The 19,324-nt window shown below is 33.1% G+C and overlaps 1 protein-coding gene across 2 annotated transcripts; it reads right to left on the bottom strand.

The window, feature by feature from the left end:
• Positions 1-943: 943 nt before the first annotated feature.
• Positions 944-18,984, bottom strand: LOC123546497 (monocarboxylate transporter 12-like). Of its 2 annotated transcripts, XM_053550837.1 has the most exons (7): positions 18,854-18,984; positions 8,631-8,690; positions 6,626-6,930; positions 4,870-5,013; positions 3,372-4,160; positions 3,020-3,070; positions 944-1,686 (listed from the first exon to the last, which is right to left on the bottom strand). In XM_053550837.1, exons 3-7 carry the CDS (start codon positions 6,912-6,914, stop codon positions 1,559-1,561), a joined length of 1,401 nt encoding a protein of 466 aa, XP_053406812.1. In that variant the 5' UTR covers positions 6,915-6,930; positions 8,631-8,690; positions 18,854-18,984; the 3' UTR covers positions 944-1,558. The 2 variants fall into 2 exon arrangements, with proteins under 2 accessions (XP_053406812.1, XP_053406813.1); XM_053550838.1 differs by lacking the exons at positions 8,631-8,690; positions 18,854-18,984 and adding an exon at positions 7,499-7,614.
• Between the last annotated feature and the right edge of the window lie 340 nt (positions 18,985-19,324).

Below are 19,324 nucleotides of genomic sequence, written 5' to 3'. Positions count from 1 at the left end.
CATGTCTACTACTCAAGGAAACGTCTCCCTCTGCAACAGATATGGATATAGCACTCTGTATGTTTGCTTCTACTTACACAAAGTTCACAATTATGTACTGATTTACCCCCAAAGTGGATAAGGACAATTACACTTCGATGACGCGATGATTTCATACTTTTGCGCCGTGCTTTCGTGTTTTCGCATCGTGTTATTGTGCAACCACCTCTTCGACCAAAGGTCATATTAATATATCTCCCAGCAAAGTTAGCTTCTGCAGACAAGCGTCCGTCTTTGGCAACATGGTTGAAACTGGACATTGTTCTGCCGTCATCAGGGTTCATACCCTATGGGCGTCCGAGACAAATGACCATAACTCCTCTAGTCTTTGTAGTATGAACATCTACAAGTCGTGTGTGACCAGAAAGTTAATAATCAAGCAATAATAACTGGACCATAGAACCCTGTAGCCGGTGGCGATCACTGTATGATCAAAGTAGTCGTAATGGTAGTAGTAGCAGTAGCAGTAGTAGTAGCAGTAGCAATAGTTGTAGTAGTACTTAGTAGTCGTAGCAGCAGCAGTAGTAGCAGAAGTAGTAGTAGTAGTTAACTAAGCAACCAATAATGTGACGGGCGGACGGAATGACGCCTACTATTTCTGTTTCACCTTGCTAATTATTCTTTATACAGTTATTAAAATCATACAAACCGACCGTGGATATAAAATTTACTTGCATTGGTCAACTCTCGATCATGTGACAAACGGTTCAGTAGTGAATCTTTAAGACTGTCATGGCGTTGATACTGGTAAAACTAAAGGTTTGCGTTTAAACTGTGCTGAATTGTAGCGATTTAACTCAAAGTGCCGACAGAAGATTTAGAACTCCAGATATTACAGTTATTTAAAGTGCTCTCGAAGCTAAATACGTTTTTCAGTTGTTCGTTTACATAGGAAGTCAGGAAGTAAAGGAACTAAATAACATTTTAATCAGAACATTTCACAACATTTTCGTAATTGTTCATCTATTAAGTAGTCCGTTAAAAGTGTTGCATAAGGTTTACAGATTCCGTTACATGAAAATGCATGTAAAACGGTATATGTGTGAAAGATATCTGCATAATACTCGTAACTGTTTTCAAACATAGCATAAAATTCCGTGTATTTTTTACAGTGCAGACATGTACATAGGTCTTTCATTGTCATAGATGCGCATTGTTTGCTTCAAGTAAGACTTTCTTCATAGGATAACTCTATTATTCGATGAGAAAAGACGAAACTATTTTGTGAAATGCTGAAAATTAAAAGACTAAATATTTAATTATATATTTAATAAATCATAAATTTAGATTTCATTTCTTGAAAAAGATCAACATTTAAGTGTTCTGTCAATGAATTTTCAACTGCTTCCTACATGTTTTTGTATAAGATTTTGATAAATGCTTGCAAATTTAATTTTAATTCTGGTAATAATCGTGGGACAGACATTTTTAAAATGAGTACACAATTATTGAAACAAAATTCCATCCACGTAGAAGTGCGTACTAGTCTTGAGTTGAATGTGAGCAGAATTCATGTAGTTTAACGAAGCTTGGACGTCTCCTCATTCATTTCAATATCTGTCATGTTATTTCCTGTTTCATGAGATTCTGGTCCAGATACATACGTAGCCATTCCACTGGTTATACCGGCTAACAAAAGGAAGGCACCTACAAAAATCATATCAAATATGTACATCTATGTAAGAGCTACTTTCTTTAGCCAGTGAAACTTGTATATTCTATATTTAACACAATACAGTTACAAAATAACTGATTTTCCTCCTTGAAATATAGTATATGCACTGCCAGACACATTGCAATACGGTGGTACGGAATCATTGCAAAAATCTTTGCCACCATGTGGTCAAAGTTCTAAGGCGATTTCTGTACCTTATTCCTAGCCAGAGAAAATAACTAGATTCTGGCACTTATGTTAATGCTAAAATAGAGATAACTGTAATAGTACAAAGGCTTATCATTCGTCATCAAAATATAAGACTTTATATTCACTAATTGATTGATTAGAAATACAAAAACACACTAAATATCAGAAAAAAAAAACATCTACGTGGATACCTGCAAAGTTATTACTTTTCAAAGCCTGGTTGTAGAAAAGTAACTTTAAAAACAATATATGATATAACAAAAATAATCAGAAAATAACTGTCTATATGTATATTTACCAAATTGACAAAAGTGAAATATAATAGATTTTACACATTTAATATGACTGACTGTAATTTTCAAAAAAAAATTTCCCACTGTTCTTGTAATACCAATCAGTGAATTTTGATGATGATTAAAAGGTCTTCGTGTTACTATAATTATTTCTGTTATGTGACAGCATCAAATTAAGTTCCTGAACCTAATTTTTTATCAAATTTTAAATTTTATCTGGCTGCGAGTAAGGTATATAAATCAGTAAGAACTATCGCTCCTTAATACCTTACGTAAGATTTATTTATTTGGGTTTTACGGCGCACCAACACAGTATAGGTTATATGGCACCAAACAGGACAACAAATTTTGGTTTCACATCTCGTTTACATCGAAATAAAAACATGAGGTATGGAATCAAAATTTGCTGAGTTACAGCAAAACCAAGTGTTAAGACCCTATTAGTCGCCTCTTACGATCATGAAAGTGTAAGGCAGTGGTTCCAATTCTTTTTATACACAGACCGTCCCAGAACCTGGGGCACCTTACATAAGAATATAATGTTTAGATGAAACGCAAAAACTGCAAAGAACAACAGAAGAAACAGAATAGCAAATGGTTCAGTTTTCTCCTATTTCGTAAAACAAACGAAAAGCATAATTTAACATAACAAAATGTATTTTATCACCAAATATAGGATTACCATTCCATATTACGTATCGACAAAGCCTGTTTCACGGTAACATAAATTTCAAATTTATAACTGCAATTTATACTATCCTGCTTTTTCCTTGCTTTCCACACAATTACTGAAATACACATATTATCTGGATAAATTATTCACCTGCTGTATAAAAAGCGTCCTCATACGACCCTCCTGCATCTACAATGATTCCTGCTCGTGTAAAATGATTTGTTTTAACTATGAACATATTATTAAAAGGTAAAATATTTCTAATTTTGTCAAAACTAGAGAGGATCAACCACATACAAAAAGTAATTTTATACTCAAAATAAAACTATGACCATCTTTTTTATGTTACTTGTGCCGAAAAAGAAAGTTTACCCACATCACATGTTAAGAAACTATTCGTAATAATAAAAGGTAATTGTTCATGAAAAGGAAAAGCACTTATTTATAAAAGGAACATATCTTTAAATCTAAAATTTTACTTGACAATAAGTAATAAACGTACCTGCCATGATAGGGCCTAACAGTGCGCCTAAACCAGCAAAACAGTACTGTATACCGATGGCTTTAGCAAGGTTAACAATACCTATGTGCTTCACCGATACGCTTGCTGTGAGGACATACGCATTGCCAAAAAACAGTCCAAGAAATATCGCGTATGTCAAATGTCCAGCAAATGTACTTGATATATGCGGATATACAATTGTCATGATACCCAGTATAAACATAGGTAGGCAGTATAAAATGTCATCTCTTATATATTTGACAGTTGCTATGCAACCAGTAAGTATTCTCCCTACGATAGTTAAAATCCCAGATAAAGAAACAAGATTTGCAGCTACAGAAGGTTGAAAACCCATTTCCACTATGTAGTTTGGTAAGTGTAGGTATACTAAATAAGTTCCGAGACAAAAGTTAAACAGTCCTAAACTCAAGCAAAGCACCGCTTTATTTGTTGAAATAGCTAAGTGGCTCCTTATGCTGATACAGTTGGTCACATATTTGTTCTTTTCAGCAATAATTTGTTGCGCTCGTCTACATTTAGTGTATAACTCCAACTTGCTTGGTTTCGAGACCATTCCAAAAACAATACTTTGAGAGAATATTCCCGAAATCAATAAAAAGAATCCGAACGATCCATACTGATTGTAGATAAAGTGCATCACTTGAGCAAGTAAACTTATTCCAACGCCGGCTCCAGCTACGGCAATGCCCATGGCGATGTTCCTCTTTCTCTGGAAATAATATCCAACAACCACCATGTTAGCTGTATAGCCTACTGCTCCACCTACACCTAGAAATATATCAGATCAACACATTCCTAATGAGTAGGTATAAAGAAAATGACCATTTGCAAAATGTTTCAGAATACATTCTAGCATGAAACTGCTGTTCTTGTCACTTTTCGGGGATGTTTTAACAGGGGAGAAAACGTGTGTTAACGGAGAGATTCTCGCGCTCGCGTGCTGTTATAACACCTTTTTATATATGCGCGTTCCGTGGCAAAGCGTAAACGTCATTCGGCCCCAAAACGGATAATTCAAAACGAAATGACGTCAACCTTAAAAACAACTTAGACATTCCCGCGCATTTGGTGGAAAATTAATGACGTTGAGAGACATTTTATCCATTTATCAGCAGTTTCTACGCGTTTTATGTTAGAATAGCGTTAGCGCATGTTCATTTCGTTTTATAACAGTTGCAGAATCCCTCGCGATACGTTGGTAACCTCGCCCTAACGGGCTCGTGTACCAACCAATCCCTCGGGATTCTGCAGATGTTATAACACGAAAAAACATGCGCTATCCCTACAAAATAAATACAATGAATTGTTAAATATATTTCATTCACAAAAACTATTGCTTCCTGGCATACCAAGACATCTCTACCTCAGTCAAAGTGTCCCATAGCGTAATGAGCTATCACCGCGCCTAAAACATACATCAGTAGATGCAGAATGAATGCTATCAAACTAAAGTATATCATAAATTAAAAAGTCTTACCAGCAACAACTCCATATGTGAATATCACACATTCAATATTTGGTGCAAACGCTGTTCCAAAGTAACCCACGAAAAATAAACAACCGGATGTTACTATAGCAATTCGACAGCTGCACTTCTCTAATATGAATGTGGATACCGGCGCTGAAAAGGTTGTCAAAAGTGTTAACTATTTTCCACAAGAGGTTTCAAGTATCAAGTTTTGTTTGATGGATAGGCAATTAATTTAGTTCTTGAATAATTACATATAAATGATATGAAGGAAATAAAGGCTAGCAGATCATTTCAAATGATTAGATTTACATTAGCCTGAAATGGCCTAAGCTCTATACCATTCCCTGAGAAAATTTATAAGCTTAGAATATTTTGCCGAGACGTATAACGCTGCAGACGCAATTTGCCTTGCATGATAATTATTACGCTACTTTCAGACATCATGTATTGATCTTATTTATCATTATACTTAAATGTATAAAATTATCAATTATTCATGGTTGCAAGGTTGAAGAAAATAAAATCCAAAAGAAATAATACATTGTTAATCTTATTAGTAATGTCCAGGTATAACAACGGTTATATAAGTCATATAAGTAAAGTTTATTTCAATTCCAATAGGCTAGAAGCCCATGAGGACATAAACATGCACATTTTATGACGACCAGTGAAATCAGCATGTATATATAAAACATTTGTGTATATGTATACCAATTTACAGCGAGATGATGTTCTTTCTTTATGATTGGTGAGAACGACCTAATAGGTACTAAATTACACGTATTTTAGAAGAAAGAATGACCTATAACTGAAAAATCGTTGTAATCTTGTTTATTGTTTTGACCTTCAATCTTAATAGAAATGCTATTATGCTGTTATGCACCTATTGTTTTGTTTGTAAAGATGAGTTAATAAATTAAAACTTGTGTCGCACGCTCTTCAAAAACCGAGAGATTTGAAATGTCGCCTTTTGTTTAAAGTCAATGTCACCACCTCTAGTTATAAACAGGACAATAAATTGCTTAATAAATCTATTGTGGATTGATATATTAGTACGAAACTAGGTCTGGCAGACTGCAGGTAGTTTATAGTAAAAAACGTTGGGCGTGTAGAGTCGAGATCAATATAATCATACCTATCGTATGAAATATATGTTTACGAAGTCGTCGAAGACGATTATGAACTGCTAGGACGCTATATTCTAAAAACTCGGTTCAGCATGATAAATCCCCCTTAGAAACATATGAAGTACTTCATCTCTAACGTATGTCCTTCCACCATTGCACAATGTGACTCTTTTAATAACTTTAAAAATACACGTCTGCTTTCAATGTCTCTTTAAACATGGATAGATGACAAATAGAAAATATATACATAAGTGTGTTGTGTTGCTATGTCAAAACATATGGTTTTTATATAAATAGTCATGAATAGATCATTGAATTGCCAATAAAAAGACATTATCTGAATTAAGAAATACGGCTTAATTTGCTTGATATTTACATTTTCCTGACAGCTTTAATTATTTATTTTTCCAGACAATAAAGTAGGCGTATCATGAGGACAGCAGCTCTGGGAGCTTGAGTGATCTGAATGTAAGGGCGATTCGGAATACACGAGTTGATTGTATAAGACAGAATCCTGAATCTTTGACAGAAAAACAAACTTGTTCTTCTGGTATCTCATTAGGCATTTTTCTTTGGAAGTCTGAACAGTAAATAAAGGTGAGAAATTATCAATAACTATAACAAATGACCCTTACCTCCAATGCTTATTATTGAGACATGGACAGCTCCTGCAACAGATGTCAGTGACACGCTAGCCTGGTACTTATGTAGAAGGATCATGTGTATTATACCCGAAGCAAACTGCGTAGCTCCCATCAAACAAAATGTTCCAAAACTTCCTGCGAGCACCACCCATGCCCAGCCTTCGTCTAAGTCAGCAAACTGAGGATAAGAGCTAGCTCTGTTTTTCAGTAATGTCCCGTTCTGTGACTTTAACTCTTTTTCATTTTTTTCTTTTGTCGTTTCCCTGTCGGTCTCGGACATTTTCTCTCGTATATACCTGTAATATATTATCTTGTTCATACTTTTTTGTTGTGGCACTTTTATATAAACACTTACAGGTCTGTTTTGTTGCTAATGTAAAACTTATATAGAAAAAAATACATGATCGTTCAATAATTCTGCAGTCAATCTAGGTCATCACTCTTGAATGAACACATAAGCAAAATATTCAAACGACATACAAAAAATTTAAAACTATAACTGTAGGAGTTTTAATGAGCGGAATATATTGAATCAAAGCATATGACTTCTTTTAAAGATTCAATTCAGTAAAGCGACAGGTGATTTTTTTGCCAGAGATAAACACTGTATTCTTACAGTTTCTGTAAGAATTACACCGTATGACAGACCACGGTACGAAAGCAGTTTTTAACAATAAATTATTCCCATGAGATGAAATACAATCGGCAAGTCCTAAATTTGATTGAAAAACAGCTTCTAAAACACAGATTAAATAAATAACGGTGCAATTTATAATTATAATACATGTAATATTAACATTAACAATGACAAATGATAATAATTTACCAACATTAACTGTTGAAAATAATGAAATTTATACTAACTTTTAATCTATTCTTTTCACGTAAATATCCATTATGCTATGATTGTGTTGTGTATATATCATGCATGCAGGAGTCGGGGGGCTTTAGATTAAAATAAAATTCTGTTTTGTTCCGATATAAACGACAGTGAAAGGTCAGTTGTGCATACGATTTGTACGTCTGTGTCATGAATGTCACGTATGGATAATTCAGCAGCAAAATTACCATAATGTTACTTACAAAACACGAACTCTACTTTATCCATTTTCACAATTCATCTTTGTTCACTTTAATATGTAGCTGTATATCCTGATCAAATCAGTCAGTGATATAAGCTTGCAGTTCTTACAATTCAAAAGATCTATCCAAGAAAGTATTAACTCCAGTTCTTAGAAATCACCGTGTAATGCCTTTTCTCCAATAATAAAAAAAAGAATGAAAAAATCTACGTAATTATAGACCGACTTCCATAATAAGCAATTATAGACCGACTTCCATAATAAGCTGTGTTGGAAAAGCAATCGAAGAAGTTAGTTTCAAACGCATGTCTATCCAATAACTTGATATAGTCCATGTGTCATACAACGGTAATTCAGTTAGTAGATATATGAATCATTGGATTAGAAGAAGACGATACGACTAAGACAACAGATTTCTCAGTGTTTCTTTGTAGTAAGTAGATCTCCAAGGACACGCACCTTAGATATTGGTGATCCGTAGAAACTGAGAGCAGAACAGAACATATATAGTATTCAGAATAGAATTTCTCTTAGATAGTGTTTTTGTAGTATTGTGCTAATTTATAAAGTATTAACTTATTTTCTCAGTGAATCAAATTTAAGAAATTATACACACTTGATCTAGCATAAAAGTATTTTGAAATAATCTTTTTCTTGTAATCATATATATATATATATATATATATATATATATATATATATATATATATATATATATATATATATATATATATATATAGGGCATACGCTAAGAAAATGAAATTCATCTTCCAAGCCTGTAGACTGACAACATTGGCAATACCTTTCATTTCTAGGTGATCTCTTCTGGATTATCTACCTGTCTAAATTCAAAGAGCGTGTTGATTCTTAATCCAGTAGTATAAAAGTGCAATGAAATTATTTGTTAAACATACCTAGGGTACCACTACGTTCCGTATTTACAGCCAACCTCGAATAAAACAAACATTCGTTGCCTGAAAATATATAAAACGCTTTTTATCAACCGACCTTATATTATCCCATACATAAGCAAATCCGTTATCACATAAAGGTTGTTTAACATTGCATGTGTTACAATATTCCAACGACTGTGCATATATACGGTATGAAATCTGCAACTAACAATTAATACTAGTACAGTATAACAAACCTTGAAATGTACATGACAACGTAATGTATACATAATTCGATCGATTTCGAATATTTAAATTTTGAACAGCAATAATTTCAACAAGTTATTCAGCAAAACATAAAGTCAAAGCAGGAGCACACGTTACAAACTTCACGACAATATGTGCATGTCCGTTTGATGTTGATGATTTATACCAAAATAGAAAAAGTGGAAACTCTACAGGTCGCAATGAAAATGTTGCAGACTCGGTTTGATTGAGCCTGTTCATGAGCGGTAGTGGAAATACATGTTATTGCCGGAGGATGTGGGATACAGTATGTCGCAGAGGTCTTCGACACCCTTGGAATAAAAATACAAGATTAAACTTCTGATGGCTTTAGAAACCATTAACCATTAGAAGATTAGAGGAGGTTAAGCAGGACACGTTTGACATTTATTAACAGGTCCGATTAATACATTTGCTCAGAATAAATTGAACAATTACAAGAAGCATTCTGAGCTCTTATGCTAATCGTAAATTTCCGTCTTCTGCAAACAGTATCATATACAATATAATATGTATAAATGAATGAACGTAATATGCACACTGTAGCTAGCCATCAAGAACATATACTCTGCACTTCGTCTCGATCTGGTGGACTTTTGTGTCAAGTTTCTTCGAAATCCTTTAAGGGATTTAAGAGTTACATAGCGATTACCTTTGACCCCGAAGTGTGACCTTGATCTTGAAGCGAGACATCCAGAACATGCGCTCTGTATGTCGTCTCAATGTGATGAACATTTGTGCCAAGGTTCTTTACAATACTTCAAGCAGTTCAAGAGTTACAGAGCAGACACGAAATACACTCATATGTCTAGATCTATTGGTCTCTTCGGGCGTACAAAAATCGAACCAACGTTGACATAATATTTTAGGGTTAACTTAGTCTTTCTACAGTTGATTTATCTTTAAGCGCATTTCCAGTAAGATATTATTGATCAAAAGAAAAATTAGCAGTATAATTAGCAGAAAGGTATCATAAATAGTTATGAAATATTAAAACGAACCTAAAATTCACTAAACTGTATAGTATGATAAAACATTTATTTAAGCACGACGAACAGGGTACATATTTATATCTTTACATGTGTAAACGATAACACATTTATTGCCAATTTTACATACAGTATTTCATTAATAATGAAACAAATATTTAATTAACTCCCTATCGTAATAATAAAACAAGAAACGCGGCAATGCCACGAAACCAGGTTTTCAACACTTTTCATAAGAATAAACAAGAGTGCCAGAATGTCACAATATACGCCCGTCACAGCAAATTTCTTTACTCTAGCACCTGTATTTGCAGATGTAATTTTAATTTTGTGGTTGTTTAGTAATCATTGTAATTCTTTTGTTTTTCTATGTCCACAAAAAAACTCCTTACCAGGTAGAGATACCTTAAAGTACACCTAAAATTAGAAAGTAACAACTATGTTGTACCACAGAAAAGTGGTCTTGGTTTTTCCCTACGGTCAATTATAAAAAAGTTACAATATAAGTTATTTATAGTAACAAGTAAGGGAAGTTAATCGTAAAAAAAAAAAAAAAAAAAAATATTGTAAGTCCACACAGAAATCCTTACCAGGTAGAGATTGGTCAAAATACACCTCAAAATTGGATGTAACATGCATGTTGTACTACAGAAAAGTGGTCTCGATTTTTCCCTACGTCTAGTAATGAAAAAGTTACAATATAAGCTATTTATAGTAACAACAAAGGGAAGTAATTCTAAAGAAGGGAACTGCGCAAGACACTTCGTCTCATGATGGTGTATAATTGTGCCAAGTTACATCAAAATCCCTTTATGCATGAAGAAGATATGCTCCGGACAAAGTTTTCATTCTTGTATCCTTTGACCTCTAAGTGTGACCTTGACCTTAGACCTAGGGACCTGGTTCTTGCGCATGACACTCCGTCTCATGATGGTGAACAATTGTGCAAACTTTCATCAAAATCCCTCCATGCATGTAGAAGATATGCTAACCCTAACCCTAACCTAACCCTAACCCTATTTTTAGTAACAATGACATTGACCTTGACCCCAGAAATCCCAAAATCAATCCCAAGCTACAACTTTATATAAGTTTTCTATACACCAAGTTTCATCATGACAGCTCATTCCTAAGTTAAGTTATTGACCGGAAACCCTTTTTCTATTTTAAGTAACAGTGACCTTGACCTTGACCCCAGAAATCAATCCCAGCCTTTGTCTTGATATAAGCTACATACATACCAAGTTTTATTCAAATATCTTTACCGAAACAAAAGTTATTGACCGGAAACCCTTTTTCTATTTTAAGTAACAGTGACCTTGACCTTGACCCCAGAAACCCCAAAATCAATCCCAGCCTTTGTTTTGATATAAGCTACATATATACCAAGTTTAATTCAAATATCTTTACCGAAACAAAAGTTATTGACCGGAAACACCAGTTTGACGCCGCCGACGCCGCCCGCCCGCCCGCCCGACATCTTCCCCAATCTAATAACTCAGGTTTTCGTTGAAAACCTGTTTAAAAAAACACGACTACTATTTTTTACATTTTTAATGATGTCATCATGTGTTACAACAACATAATTGATTTACAGCAAAATCGCAGCTGAAAGCATTAAAATATCAACAGAACGAGTAGTTTCGGTCAAAGTACAACCTACCAACAATAACATGACTTTTATTCACGCAGGTATTGGAAAATAAAATATGGGGTTTATTGTTTGACCTAATACGGAAGAATTGTTCATTCTATGGAAAACAGTAGGATGAAAAAAGGTAAAGAATGGATCATACATTATTCATTAGAAATCAGAAGAAAAATGCTGTATCTATCTACGTTTGCTGTAAGAACATACTTCATATTTCAAGTAAGCGAGTTTTGAACCGAAAGGGGGTGCTGGGGACACCAATAATTTGACCGATTATGGTAATTTTCTTATCAATTTTTTGACAGTCAATTTTAGCTGATTTTCATAACGTGTGCCCCCCCCCCCCCCCCCCGTCCCCCAAATCTGAAAATGCTTCCTACGGTCCTGGTTACTAATGAGACCATTCCTAATAAGTTTCTGGAAAAGTCGCACGAAAAAGATACTGTTTTTCCTAGCCGATTTCATCACGGTAACAAAGAATGCATAATTTCCTGTCATTGACTGGGGTACCATCCTATCTAACAGTTTCTATTGGTAGACTGTGACTGGTAGTCGTCCTGAATTTAAAGAGGGTGCTATAATCTGGTTGAATAATGCAAAACATTGTTCAAACTTGAAATAATCTTTAAAACTTTCATATATATTATCATTTCTTTGGTGAAATAAACTGATGGTTCTAAGTATATTTGTTTGTCAGATGTTTTGTTAAAATGTAAAATTTATTGTAATTTGTTTGTATAATAAAACAGATTCGGTCAATGTATCACAAGAATCTGGTGTTTTGAATGAGTCTGAAAATAATACTTCCACTTTAAATGAATAACTTTCATTAAAAAGAAGTAAAAAGGCTATACCTGTGCTGTTGAGGAAATACCTAGTGAAGTGCTACAAAATGAAGCGTATTTTTGTACTGCTTGTTCAATATTATCTCTGCAAGAACTGTCACTTTCCATTGGGGTAAATGTATATAAATGGTAACATAAGTTTTAATAACAGTCTTGTAGATATAGTAGTAGAGATCAATCAATGACACAAATATTAATTCTGTCCTGCATTAACCTGTACACGTGCATGACACAAGTTAATAGGAATAATGAAGTAAATGTATGGTTAAAAACTTAGTGATAAGTCATTTCACTGTAATGTCAATTTTCATGGTAAATACTGAAGAGGTTTTTTTTCTTTTTTTTTCATATATGATGTGTGATATGGTACAATTAACATTATATCTAAATTTCAGTTTAAATATTGGATATGAATTTATTTTATTAGACTTCAAATATTGTTTGACGTCACACAATCATCATGTATTTGGCAACATTTTTGCATTGAGATAAATTCTTCCTGCAATAATAAAGGTATAATTTGGGATTAAATATTTATCAATGACTTGATAGGTAGGACTATCTGCAAGAGCACCTATGTAAATTAAATAAGAAGTTTCAGAAAATCTTCAATAATAATGCATTCAAAATGATTGAATCATGACTTTTAAAGTATTTTATTTTATGCTAACTAATGAAATACTGTATTCTATCAGTTAAATATTTTCATATCTCATCGCTCACACTGTGAAAATATGAAATCTATATTTTCACACTGTGAGAGATATAGCTCCGCCCCCTCATTACATTGTGTATGAACTTTAAATTATTTGCTTAAAACAGGAAGAAAATTATAGTCGCACTTTGTTCTTTATAATATATTTCTCGATTCAAATTATTTTACTTAAAGAGAATTTCATACCGTTATGCAGCAAAATATAAAACAAAATGGAACTTTATGTTGCGTGCGTCTTTATAACGTCACAGCTACGCGCTCGTGAAAATATTTGAAATTTTCTCACTTCTCAGTGAGATATATTCCATATTCACTCAAAACAAACAAATATCCTCTATACATTCAGTCTTAAATACCAGTTTTCAAAGTTTATTGTCCGTTCTATACATGTTTACATACATGAAACAATCATTATACATGAAACATACATGCATAGCCAATCTATTAAAGATTTGTAACAGACAATTATTAAAACATTTTACATAGTACAATGAATAGCACACAAATACAGTCCAAACTCGATAACCCGAACTCGCTTGAGTTGAACTCTCGCTTAAGTCGAACATATCTTTCAGTCTCAATCTAAATTTATTCCAATCTGACTTTGTTTAAATTGAAAATGTTTAAATCGAACCACGACTATTTAAAGTCAAAGTGTTTACATTGGTCCAACCGACTTCGAGTTATAGAGTTTCAGCTGCAATATGAAACTACTTGATATATACATATCAAACAGATAAAATTCAAAATACCCTTGTTAATCTTAGTTTAAAAGCTGCCTTAAAATCTATTTACTTAAAACACTGAATTATTAATACTATGGCAATAAGCTCAACATTACAAAATGGTATAAAATAATGGAACATGTTTGGTCAGACCAAACATATGTTAGATTAACGAGAGCATTTTGAGTGATAGATAAATATCATCAATACTTTTAAACAATGGATAAATTTACACTGGCCTAAAATAGTTTGACATTTAAAAATTACTTAGTAATTTTACTATATACATGTCATTTATTAAGAAATTGACATCTTCGATCAAGTATTGCACAGCAGGTTTTTGCACTTAATCTCAATAATGCTGGGTTTGTTAACACAAATTTAAGCTTTTCAAGATCAGACAAAGATTCAAAATTTGAGTTACTGGAAATTGCGTTCAAAATTAAGGGTTTCCTTAAATCTTCATATAAGTTACAATTCAGTAAGACATGTATTTCATCCTCAACCGTATTACAAAGAAAAGGACAGGTTCTATTTTCAACTTGTAACCCTTCATATCTGCCCGTCTCAAGACGGATGGGAGCTACCCCACATCTGAATTTACACAATGCAGATCTATGTGAAATAGGCATAATAAGTTGACAATATTCTTCAACTTTGTATTCAGGTTTCAGTGTACAATAAGTTCTGAGCTTATTTCGGCCTCTACCACTAGCACTTTCTATTCTATTTATACCAGTAAACCAAGCTCTTAGGTAATTTTCTTCAACATTTTTAGTGATCTTGTCAATGACATATTTCTTAGGTACATATTCAGAAATATTGTAATCAATTTGAGATTCCTCAAACTTTTTCTTGACATGGAAAAACCAATTTCTACAAGAAGTACCCAACTTAGAGCTAGCCCAGACTGCTATTCGTTTATTGAGCCTGGTCATTGCAGTGTTACAGATACGAGACACAAAGCTAGAAATAGTTTTCCATTGACGTACCATAGTAGGAGTCCAGGCCATCTCCCCGGCAAGAGCCAAATTAGGGGTATATCTTCCAACTCCTAGGAAAAAGCGCATAGCACGATTATGAACTATGCATGAAAATGACCTGTGCCCCCATATGGCCGCCCCATAGTTGATGACGGGCCAAACAATAGCATCATACAACTTAGTGAATACATCATATGGTACTCCGCCAATAAGCTTACATTTAGCAATGACCAGGCCCAGTGCGCGACTTGCACTTTGAGCAACTGCTCTAACAGTAACATTGATATCTAAATATTCATTTAATACAATGCCAAGGTAAGTATAATTGTCAGTTAATGCAATTGTATCATTACCACATCTAAAAACAAAATCTGTTCTATGCTTATGAGCTGGTCTAAAATGAACAACATTACTTTTGGTAAAATTAATATTCATACCATTTGAGATACACCAAGTATTTAAGGCATCTAGAAGTATTTGGAGATCTCTGGCATTTTCTGCCAATAAAACAATGTCATCGGCAAATAACAATATACAAACATTTTCGTTACCGATATCTATACCAACATTGAATGATTTAAGGTAGACAGCCAAATCATTGATAAACAGGTTAAATAATATTGGCGAAAGAATACAGCCTTGACGTAAACCACAATGTACCTCAAACCAATCTGTAGAAAAGGCATTGACTCGTACAGAAGCTGAAACAGATGCATACAATGACTTAATGGCAGATAGCATTTTCCCCGTAACTCCTGTATCAATCAACCTTTCCCACAGCTTGGCTCTGTTGATATAATCGTATGCCTTTCGAAAATCAATAAAGGCGGCAAAAGTGGACAACTTATGTGTTCTACGTGTATCAATTATATTATATAGAGAAGATACTTGATCAATCGTACTGCGTTTCCGCCTAAAACCGTTCTGTTCATCAACTAATATATTATTATGTTCTACCCAATTACTAAGGCGGTCATTTAACACTGAGCAATACAATTTATACATTGCAGGGGCAAGAGCAATGCCTCTGTATGACAAAGGGTCTCTAGGATCCATATTTGATGATTTAGGAATCGGGTTCACAATGCTTTTGCCCCACTCAGTAGGTGTTACACCACTATTAAAACAAGCATTAAAAAGAACATGTAAAAATACAACAGTGGTGTCATTTTTCAAAATTTCTGCAGGTATACCATCAACACCATTTGCTTTACCTTTCTTAGCTTTATCTACAGCTTTTTTTAACCTCTAAGATTGAAATAACATCATTACAACTAATAAATGTATTATTGATAGGTACATCTCTATCAGGCACATTTACATTATCATCATAAGACACACTATACAAAGACTGAAAATCTAATTTCCATTTTTGTAAAATATCTTCAAGTTTTGTTGATAAAACACCATTATCAAGTACAACTTCCATAGGTATATGTTTAGAGTTACTATGACCTACACCAATTTTACCAATAGATTTCCAAAACATATTATTATCAACATTACATTCATTTAATAGTTCATTTTGCATATTAAACCAGTAATAACGTTTAGCACGTTGAACCTCACGGTCAAAATCTTTTCTTCGTGTAACATAGATATTTCGTAAAACCTTTTTCTCAGATAAAACTTTACAGGACAACCATTTTCTTTCTGCATCACAGGCACTAGCCCACAAGGAAGACAAATTTTCAGACCACCAAGGTTTACTAGGTTTGTATTTCTTGCCTTTAAGGCCACAATTAACAGTTTTAAATGGAATATTATCCTTCATATTACATTTTAAAAGATCACACCATTCAGCATAGACATTATCAATTCTACTTTGATTGGAAATATCGTTTTCAAGTCTATGTATTAAATCATTCACATGATCAATTACATTAGAACTATTTAAAAAATCATCAGGTATACTATTAACATCATATTTAACATATCTGGATTGTGGTAAGCTAGCATAAGAATCAGGCTCAGAAATAGCATTTATATAATTAAATGGCAAACATATGTTCCAAGTTAAAATTGAATGGTCGGGCACTCCCTTTGTTGCAATAGTTTGTAGATTTAATTTATTGACCAAGTCACTCACATATAAAACTGAAAAATCCTTATACATTTGTAGTTGTTCTTGACTAATCAAACAATAGTCGACAACAGCTTTCCCTTTTGTAGAAATTGACGTGAAACCATTGAAAATACTGTTTCTACCATTTAAAATACAAAAATTTAAATTAATAAGAAAGTCTATTAAAAGTTCTCCATAAGCATTTTTTTTAAAATCTATAATTTCCCTTTCTGGCAAAATATCTACACCAGGTATATAATCCTCAAGGTCACCAGCTCTACTATTAAAATCTCCGCAGAGGTATATGAAACCTTCCTTTTGATTGTGATATACATCTGTTAAAAGTTGGTCAAAAAATTTAACAACATCAAAATATCTAGAAGTATTTTCAGGAGGTAAATAGCACACACATGGTAAAAGAACAAACTTTTCTAATTTATGTGTAAGTTTCATGACATATCAGCAACCAGCATTACTTTTTTAATTGGTTTTCATAATCTAAAATTTTAGGTACTATCTCTAGGATATGTATAGTCTATTTAAAACAAGACATGACTACGAATGCTATTTAGACATATTACTTTGAAGTCTTAAATTTTATTTTGTTAAACTTAAGACTTTCTGCTCATCCTTTAAGATTTTTACGAAACAATATTCCACAAAATGAACGTTATTGTTTGTGTTGAAATAAACGAGACTTTGAGGATTAATTTCATTTTATTTGTATTTGCCCATATTACCTACAAATAAGGAAAAATATCTTAAGTGTCAGTATTTTGTAAATCCATCAGTTTTTAAATTTAATACATAACTAAATTCGACCAACAAAGATGAGCTTATTAGTATGAGTAAGTATATCAAAGAGGCAATTAAAAAAGAAATTCGGTTATCAATAATACATCATAAAGTAAACATGTTATACTAGTCTCACTTCCTTTGTTAACTACATCATATTTGATTATAATGACTAGGTAATGTTTTCTCTTTTCTCTTTTGTTCATAACTTGTTTGTTACTTTCTTAAAAATTGTGTGAACGTGAATATGTATATTGTAAATGTTGGTGTTACGACGATGTACGATGTACACGTCTCAATAAAATCTGTTCTGTTCTGTTTCGTATAATAAATCCTATACCGAAATCGTCTCACACAGATCCGAGAGATCCAGGGTCTTACAGAGGGATTTCGCTAGCTATGTGCAAGAATTGCTTTCAACCGATGCAGTCGTATATAAACTAAATGCAATGTGTTAAGTAAGTAAAACTTGTTTTATTTTTCAAGATAACTATCAGTTATATTTTGAGGTAACATAAAACCTTGATTACATATTTCTCAACTATAAAATCATATTCTATCTATTTAATATGACATATTTCACAGATCGATGTTCTTACCTGGGATCAGGTCCACATGCAAAAATGTTATATTATGCTTCCTGCTATTCAATAGGCTTACATGGTATCATGTGATGTATTTACAATTTAAAACGATGCACCAGTAAAACTCGCCTAATACAATCACCGAAGCAATTTTTTTTTTTTTTTTTTTTTTTTTTGCAAAAAAATATGTACGTTTCGGTCTGACCTTGATTTAGTCGACATAGTGGTATGCGAAAAATTATGAGACAACTGTTAATAAATTTTGAAACAGAACTGTAATTGCTAAAAGCGTTTTAAAGTGATTAACAATAAATTTACACTTGCAGACTTTCAGTCTAGAATAGAAGTGTATTTAACAGTTACTTAGTGTATGGTAACAGTAGTTTTGGTAGTATACCATGCCCTAAAACCACAACAATAAAATAACAACAGAAAAAGCAACAAAAACAATCGAACAGCAACAACGTTGTAAATGATCTTAAAACTGTTACATAACTACTTGTGTAGTATCTTGCCGTTTGTTTGTAGCACCTGCCCTGTCTGGTGGACGCAAAACTCGAAATGTCGACGATGTTTATAGAACAGAAAAGAATGAAAACTTACTTACACATTTAAGGATTAAAATGTTATTTCCTGTGCTAAACAACATTTGGAAAATGAGTTTTAGCTATCACTCAATGTTCTTCTTGAAATTTCGGTTGCCTACTTCATAGACATATATTTTCGATTGTTACCAAGAACTATGACGCGCCAGGTATAAAATTAATGAAAGATATCAATCGCTGATTGGCTGAGTGTATACATCGATGTAAACGTCACGCGGTGCTTCCTGCTAGTCAGTAGGTCTATATACATTAAGACTCATTTGATTATGCGATGTAATTTACAAAAACAATAGTTTTCTGTAAAAACCAAATATGCGTTGTTTTGCATTAATAAAGAAAGAAACACACAGTACAGTTTCCTTATTTAAATTATTCAGCTGCATGCTATCAGAACAAATCAATCAGCAGTAAATACTTAAGTACATACTGTAAATAAAAGTCAGTTTAGATACCAACTATGTATAGAGTACTCA

Source organism: Mercenaria mercenaria, chromosome 9 (genome assembly GCF_021730395.1).
Source record: "Mercenaria mercenaria strain notata chromosome 9, MADL_Memer_1, whole genome shotgun sequence".
Taxonomy (NCBI): Eukaryota; Metazoa; Mollusca; class Bivalvia; order Venerida; family Veneridae; genus Mercenaria; species Mercenaria mercenaria.
This window is presented reverse-complemented; position numbering and strand designations above follow the sequence as displayed.

Bases quoted from the DNA above. Each gene is read 5' to 3' on its own strand.
- LOC123546497 (XM_053550837.1), bottom strand. From the start codon at position 6,914: ATGTCCGAGACCGACAGGGAAACGACAAAAGAAAAAAATGAAAAAGAG. The intron at 5,014-6,625 runs GTAAGGGTCATT...CAACCTTTTCAG, and splicing joins CTCAATAATAAGCATTGGAG to CGCCGGTATCCACATTCATA. The intron at 4,161-4,869 runs GTAAGACTTTTT...ATATATTTCTAG, and splicing joins CACATATGGAGTTGTTGCTG to GTGTAGGTGGAGCAGTAGGC.